This window comes from Mesitornis unicolor, unplaced genomic scaffold, assembly GCF_000695765.1.
Source record: "Mesitornis unicolor isolate BGI_N332 unplaced genomic scaffold, ASM69576v1 scaffold20370, whole genome shotgun sequence".
Classification (NCBI taxonomy): domain Eukaryota; kingdom Metazoa; phylum Chordata; class Aves; order Mesitornithiformes; family Mesitornithidae; genus Mesitornis; species Mesitornis unicolor.
Window position 1 is genome coordinate 26979 of NW_010160547.1, and position 7130 is coordinate 34108.

General features: G+C 42.5%; 1 protein-coding gene across 1 annotated transcript in view; it reads left to right on the top strand.

Moving 5' to 3' along the window:
* FBXO47 (F-box protein 47) overlaps window positions 1-6587 on the top strand; it is a 9031-nt gene extending 2444 nt beyond the window's left edge. The window contains exons 3-10 of the mRNA XM_010190336.1: window positions 853-929; window positions 1433-1510; window positions 2638-2746; window positions 3594-3770; window positions 4330-4476; window positions 5084-5226; window positions 5623-5782; window positions 6469-6587. Coding sequence (XP_010188638.1) covers window positions 853-929; window positions 1433-1510; window positions 2638-2746; window positions 3594-3770; window positions 4330-4476; window positions 5084-5226; window positions 5623-5782; window positions 6469-6587 — 1010 coding nt within the window. The remainder of the gene's footprint in view (window positions 1-852; window positions 930-1432; window positions 1511-2637; window positions 2747-3593; window positions 3771-4329; window positions 4477-5083; window positions 5227-5622; window positions 5783-6468) is intronic.
* Window positions 6588-7130: the final 543 nt, after the last annotated feature.

Below are 7130 nucleotides of genomic sequence, written 5' to 3' on the forward strand. Positions count from 1 at the left end.
GTAGGAATGCTAACACGCTTCCAAATAAGGAAAGAGTCCATTTAGAACCACAGTAAATGCATAAAGTACTTTTTGACATTGGGGTAGTTACGTATTTTTGGGGAGACTGGCAATTCAGAAAAATAAAGTCTTTTTTTTTTCCCCTTCTCCATGCTTTCCTGTGGGTTTCCTGGTTAATTAACAAACAATATATAGATAATAATAATATCTATGTTATTCTGGTAGAAGTTTTTGAAGAGCAAGCCATTAACACATTTTCTGTCAGTACTGTAGAAAAAAAAAATGCTGCCCAACAAACAGCTGTTCCTCACTATAATGAACTCCAGACTTTGACATCCTGAACACATACCATTTCAGTCCTGTATAGGAAAATAATTTTACCCCTTAGCTATGTTTTACATTAACATAGTTTGGAATATTTTCTTTTTAGAGCATGTGGCTATCTTGAAAAAAATTTTGGAGGCTCAGCTTTCCATGATGTAAGGGGAAAACCAGCGTTCCCCAGGGTGCTGTTTGAAGAGGTGCAACGAGTTATATTTATTTCCAATATTTTTAGCAGCTGCAATTCCAGAACCAATATAGTGATTTTAATAGAGCTCCAACTGTGACTAACAGGGGCTTTAAAACAACACAATAAACAAGTTACGGCAAAGGAAGCCTACACACTCCCTGAAAACATTTCTTTAGTAAAAGATGTCCCTGCTCCAAAAGTGCACACCCCTGCACCCCTGTTTCGCGCTGCTCTTTTTGCTATGCAGTAGCAGCTTTTTCTCACCAGCGTGTGCACACATGTGTAACGTATGTGCCCTGTATGCACACTCACAGCCATGTATGTATTCGTTTTCTTCACAGGACTGCTGCTTAAAAGATGCACGCTTCTGTTGCCGACAAAAGACAGGCTGAAGTTTATACACAAGATCCTCTCAGAAGTAAGTTCTTCTGCCCTTCACTAGCGTTTCGAATTGTCCCTTGCACTTACAATACCATTTCTGTCAGGCAATTGTTACGGTGTAGTTAATTTATTGATCTTAATCCAGTCTCTTTTTAAAAACAATAGAAAAGCCTACGCCAGCCTACTGAGTACAAGGCCGTTCTATTGAGATTTCCTATTTTGAGATCAGTGGTTTTCAACTTTGTCTGGACTACCGGATATTTTGCAGTGGAAGAGCACAGCTCTTCATAGAGATTTTACTCTCCTGAAAGCAGAGCTGCTCTTCTTAGAGAGCTTTTGCACATCCATTTGACCACAGTTTTAAACGTATGCTAAGCCCTAACATTGGTACCATAACTTGTTTCCTTGTATAATAAGGGAAGGGAACCTCCTGAACCTCTCTAATCACTATCGATGCACACAAGTACTACAGAGAATTTTCAATCATGGGAATTAGCTTGTGGTCAGTTAAGATTAATTACCAGTGTTTTGCACTTGCAGGTTTCCTGTTTTAAACTTAACGGTTGTCCAAGTCCTTTGGATTGTTTAGGATTACAGTGCTATGGGGTATTTCTACAGGTACAGTATCTTTATGGACAGAAGGCAAGTATCACAAATATAAGAGACAATTAAGGTAGCTTTCAAAATTAATCTGTGTTTTTGCAATATATTTGGAAGTATAAGATGGTTTTGAGCCTTGGAGGGTAGGGGGGAAGGTATTTATTCACACAGTTCTCTGAATCTCCTTTCTGGTTGTTAAAGTTGCTGATTTGACTCTTGAGAATTCCTTGGTCTGGATTTCACTACCAACCAGTCTGGATTTTGATTAGCTATTTATTGTCTAAGACATGGGAGAAGGGGAGCATTTTATTACACAGCTCCATATTCACAAATCAAAAGCAGAGATGGTTTAGTTTAAGAGCAAATTGCTACGCACATCATATGCCTGAGTATTTTTGTTAGCTTGTGATAGCTGAAAACTGATTTAAAAAAAGAATCAGCCTCCAATGAATTAGTTGAGCAATCTGCAGATTATTTACTGTAATGACTACTGTGATTGCAAACATGCAGTAAAACGCTATGGGTAGGGACCTTTTCACCACTACTTGAGATGTTTGATTGTGAAGTGTTAGAATTGCCATAGTGGAGGCTTTATAGGAGAGTAACTTTGTTGAAAAAAATACAGAAAAAGAATTCTCTGTTGGAGGAGCAGGCATTTTGAGCACATTTTAAATGCACTTAAGTCTTAGAAACTTGTGCCTTCAAGTGCTGAATACATATGCAGCACCGAAGTATTTGATAATACAAAAAATGTGATTATCTTTCTATGGTTAAGAATTACAGATAATTTTTGTGCTGGGACAGACGTCTTTGTGGCAAATACCTTTTGTACTTTTCCACATAAGGATCAAAAATAAGACCTTGGCCCTGATGTGGAACACCATTAGCGGCTTCTGATTCGGGGCTGCATTAAGCTTAAGTACAACCCATGCCATATGTACAGCACATCTGTAGCAGGTAATGGGTTCCCTACTCTCAGCAGGGAGATGCTGTGCAGGCACCGCACTCCAGGTATGATACCTTCCCTCTCCGGTCTCCTGATACATTGCAGGACAGATTGTATTTATCTGAGATGAGAAGTGGCATTGTGATCTAAATCTACGGCTCAATCTGTTCATGTTTACTCCCTCTTTTGTAATCTTCAGATCCTAACAGCAGGCTGGGATGAACTGGAATGTCACCGGGTTTTTAACTTCCTCTGCGAGCTGAGCAATTTGCCCCGTAAAGTACAGACGGTTGTCAGCAGCAAACCAGGTAATCATCAAAGCGGACAGAAATCCTACAGAAAATCAGAATGCGCTATCAGGGAGAAGTCAGAAAATGGATCTTGATTGCTACAAACAAAATGTGTGTAGAATTGAGAACATTTTAGCTCAGCTAAGCCTTGTAGCACCAATCCTACACAGAAAATGGGCATGCTAAAGCAAATACTTGGCCTTCATATAGATGAGTACAGCTAATTTTGCTTCACCAAAAGCAAAGTCCCTTTGTCTTTTACAAGTATTCTGTAGCAAAGAGAGTTGTCTTGAGAGGCGTTTAGCTTTTTGAATAATTTTATTATCAAATCAATGCATAAATTATGTAAATACATAAACAGTAACATGGACTTGAATCTTTCCTACTGTACACCAAGCCAGTGAAATCAATGGGAAAGGAACCAACATAGAAATAAAGTGATGCAGTAAAAAGTTAGGTGTAATATTGCTGAAACACAGCACTGATGGGACCCATGCCTCAAGAAGTTCTCACGTTACCCAGCACAGAACTGGGTATTTTCCTCATACACAGCACAGACACACTTCCTCCTATTTCCACTCACTGATGCCAAAAACCAGAAACCAAAGCCCGTAGCTGAGAGCCCTTGAAGTCATGCATGAGCTGCCGCAGAAAGGTATCAGAGACCAGATCCGTAGACTCCATGGCCTGAAGCAGTGCAATGTATCCAAAAGAGTCTGACTCAACAGCAACAACTTAATTAATTCCCCCTAGATGTTCTTGGGCAGCTTTAAGAAAATCCTTCTTTCTCTTCCTATTAAAAAAGTGATAATCTGCATTGTGTGAGGCTCACTGGATGTATAATATCTACATTGTCTTACCCCAGGAAGTGCCCGAAAGCTGGAGCTGCGGATAAGGTTGTACTGCCGGAGCGTTTTTTTGAACCACTGGATTCATCGGAGTGATTCTGCTTTTTGGCTGACTCGTATTTTAAAGCCGTGGCCCATGGTCAACCAAGCTCGCCTGCTGTATATCATCTTTGGGCCAGTGTCTTCTCTGGATGGCAAGTAACCCGGGGGGTTCATTTTCACAGTTTGTTCCCTCAGAGTAAGATTTCCTTGCAAGATTTTGGAAAGCCAAGCTTTATGCAAATAAAATGTACTGCGTTGCCTAGAAAAAAAAATGTTCTGCTTAACCAGACCTCATTAACACATATAAAAATATATAAATGATATATATGTGTATATATATTGAAAAACTACAGTTCAGGTGAAGAAATTGCACCTCTGTTCCTCTGTTTTCCCCTACTCAGGGTAGAGTTACCTTGAATGCACCTCAAAGCAGCATCTGTTTCCCTGAAGAAAAGCCTGCTTTTTCACCTAATTATCAGGCCTGGGTTTCTTTAAATCACCCTTTGATTCATGCTGCAACTACCACAAAAACCCCCTACGAAAAATGATGGGAAAAAAACCTCAGTGTCACAAAGGCTGAGTTGTGTTACCTGAATTCCCCTCCTCTGACTCTGCTGTAAGGCCCAGTTCAGCACCTTCTTTGTTTTGTCGGGCTTTTTTTTAATTATGATTTTGTCACTTAATAGCAGTTGTGATTAATATATTGCTCAGGACATGTGGTTTGGCAGAAAATGATAGAAGGACCAACAGATGAGACCAGTCTGAAAGGTCTAGCAGATGCAATTAAACTGCTGTATGATACAGAAGCTAGAGAATGGACAGCAGATGATGTTATCAGTCTTGTGGATGAGCTGTCAGGTGTGTTTTTGCCTTTATCATTAATCCATAGGATTATACGCTCACGTCCTCCAAATCTGGCAACAAGCGTGCTTCAGACACAGAGGTGCCTTGGGAAACAGGCTGCAATATTCCTCGCGGTAGCTGTGGCGTAACTGGAAAAGTCATTACAGTTGGAAGCCAGGCAGTAGCTGGGGATGAGACAAACCCAGCACTGCTGACAAATTCGGGCTCTCTTTCCCCATCATGAAATACTTTAAGGCTTTTCAAATTCAAGTCTTGTTTAGCCATTATTAAGGAAACATTGTCCAAGCTGTGTAAGCTGAAAACATGATGTCTGTTCAAGCCAAAATTCTGCTGAACAATGTTAACGGCCACACTGAAAGTCAGTTTTGGGGTGAGATTATATCACAGAAGCTATTGTGAAGAGCTCTAACTGTATTGCTGCTAGGAACTGCTTATACAATTTCATTGCTGCAATTGCATCCCAGAGGGTATCCCCTCACAAATTCTGGTTAGCTATCAAAGCCAACAATTCATAAAAACCACGTCTTCCAGAACAGTTCTTATGGCACTCAAGGTTTTTTTGTTCAAAGATCACTAAAATCCTCTCTGTTTTCTTACAAAGTCGTTCCCAGGGAGTGGCTCGTAGAGAACAATGCTCGGCTTCTTGTTCTGAGTGGAAACAACGTTTGCTTCACGTTCATGGCCAGTAAAGCTGTGAACGGGAGAGTGGTCGAGCTGGCCAGGCTCGTGGCCTTCCTGGCTTTGGTGAGTGCCATGGATGAAGCAGGCTCGGGCCTTTTGTCCCTTTACCCCACATTTGCTTTCTCACACTTGAAAGCTGTTTCCCACCTACTCCTACAAACCAGGAGTAAGTCCAGTGAGAGGCTCGGTGCTCTTCCACCCTCTGGCCCCTGTCCATCACATCTCTGCGAGGCAGCAAGCCTGTCCTTGAGGACAAGTGCCACTAGCAGAAGGCTGATAAGTTCCTCCATTAGAGGAACAATAAGAACAACCTCTACAACCTCACAAGAAACCCCAATTTTCCAGCTCTGGCTGCAATGATCCAGTCATTCATTAGGGCCAATAGTTAATTCTAGGATTTAATCTTGCCTTTTATAGCATCGTAAAAGGTGTCTTTCTGATATTCCCCATGTACATCAGGTCTGCGAGAAGGATCTGTACTGCATGGACTGGGTGGTGAAAATGATGCAGAAGGTCTGCAAAGTTTTCAGCACTCCAGGGGAGAGAAAAAACTTCCTGCAGTGTGTGGAGAACGCCTTCGCCTACATGGTCATGGACATGCTCCAGGCCGTGCTCTCGGGTAAGCCTGCGGCTCTGTGAGCCAGAAAAAACTCACTATTTTGGAGCTAGCACTGACCAAGGCATCAACCAACACAGCACAGCACCGCAGCCTCTCCTCCTGCCCTCCCTCACCAGGCAGAGCAACACTGGAGTGCTTGAAGTTATTTTGATAACATAAAGTAATCATCAAGTGTCATAACTGGGAGAGAGATTTATTTTAAGTGGTCTCTCTTGTCTAAGAGGTTCCTGGTGCCACGGATGGTGAAACCAAGAGGTGTTTAAAACCCATCCCACACGAGGTCCTTTAGAGCTGTGCCTAAACGCAGGCCCCGAGCAGCTGCCAGGCAGCTCAGCTCAGTGCTCTGCGCCTGCTCCTGTGCCCAGCTCGTCAGCCTCCGTAAAACCTCCCGACTGATGACGATGGCGAGTGCAGAGATGAACGGCCTTGCTGGGTTAGGACAGATTTTTGTCTTAACATGCAATTGTTCTTGTCTGTCTTCGGACAAGCTGGCGGAGGAGTTTTGGAGAGTCTCCTGTGTTATTCACAGCTGTCCTGCCGTCAGGTGCAGTAGCCGATGGCTCATAAATCTAAGCGGAGGCTGCTGATTCAGCCCCTGCTGAAAGCACTGAAGGAGTTAGATTTATCTTCAAAGCAGTAATTTCGTTTCACTAATCATTTTTAAATGTTTTTCTTTGCCCTGGTAGCGGATCGCGATGAAGACGACAGCAGCTTTTTGAATTTGTTTCACTTTGTAAACGCACAAACGAACTTCCACAAAGAAATCCTGTACCTGACCATGACAAACAACAGCAACGCCATTTGAAGCCCTGAATTTACAGACTCCTGCTGGATTTATTTTTTTTTTTTTTTAATAATATTTGCAAAGCAGTGTCCAACTATTTCTGAAATTTCCACTCCACCAAGAACTGGAGCGGGAGAAGCGAGCGACGTCGACGTCAGGGCAGCTGAACGAGCTCGTGGAAGGCGTCGGGGGGGACCTCTCGGTGTTCACAGCCGAATTCTGCGCGTTTTGCTCCTCGGAGGAAGCAGGCTGAGGGCCGCCGCTTTGGGAACACAAACCGCATTCTTTTCCCACTGTGTATGTTTGCATACACAATAAAAATGACATGGTTTCCATATTTGATGTGCATACACAAATTGAAGAATGTTATCTTAGTTCAGAACCGAAAACATTTTGATCTTTTTATTTTGTTTTCTCTTGGGAATCGGAGGAGACACAGACAGACATCATTAGACAAGCACTGCTCCCTCCTCCCAGTTTGCCAGGGTCTCTCTCACTCCTACATTCTCCTCCAGAAACGCTCCGTATGTTCAGTATGTTCAGCACGTTCAGTTTTAGCAGAGA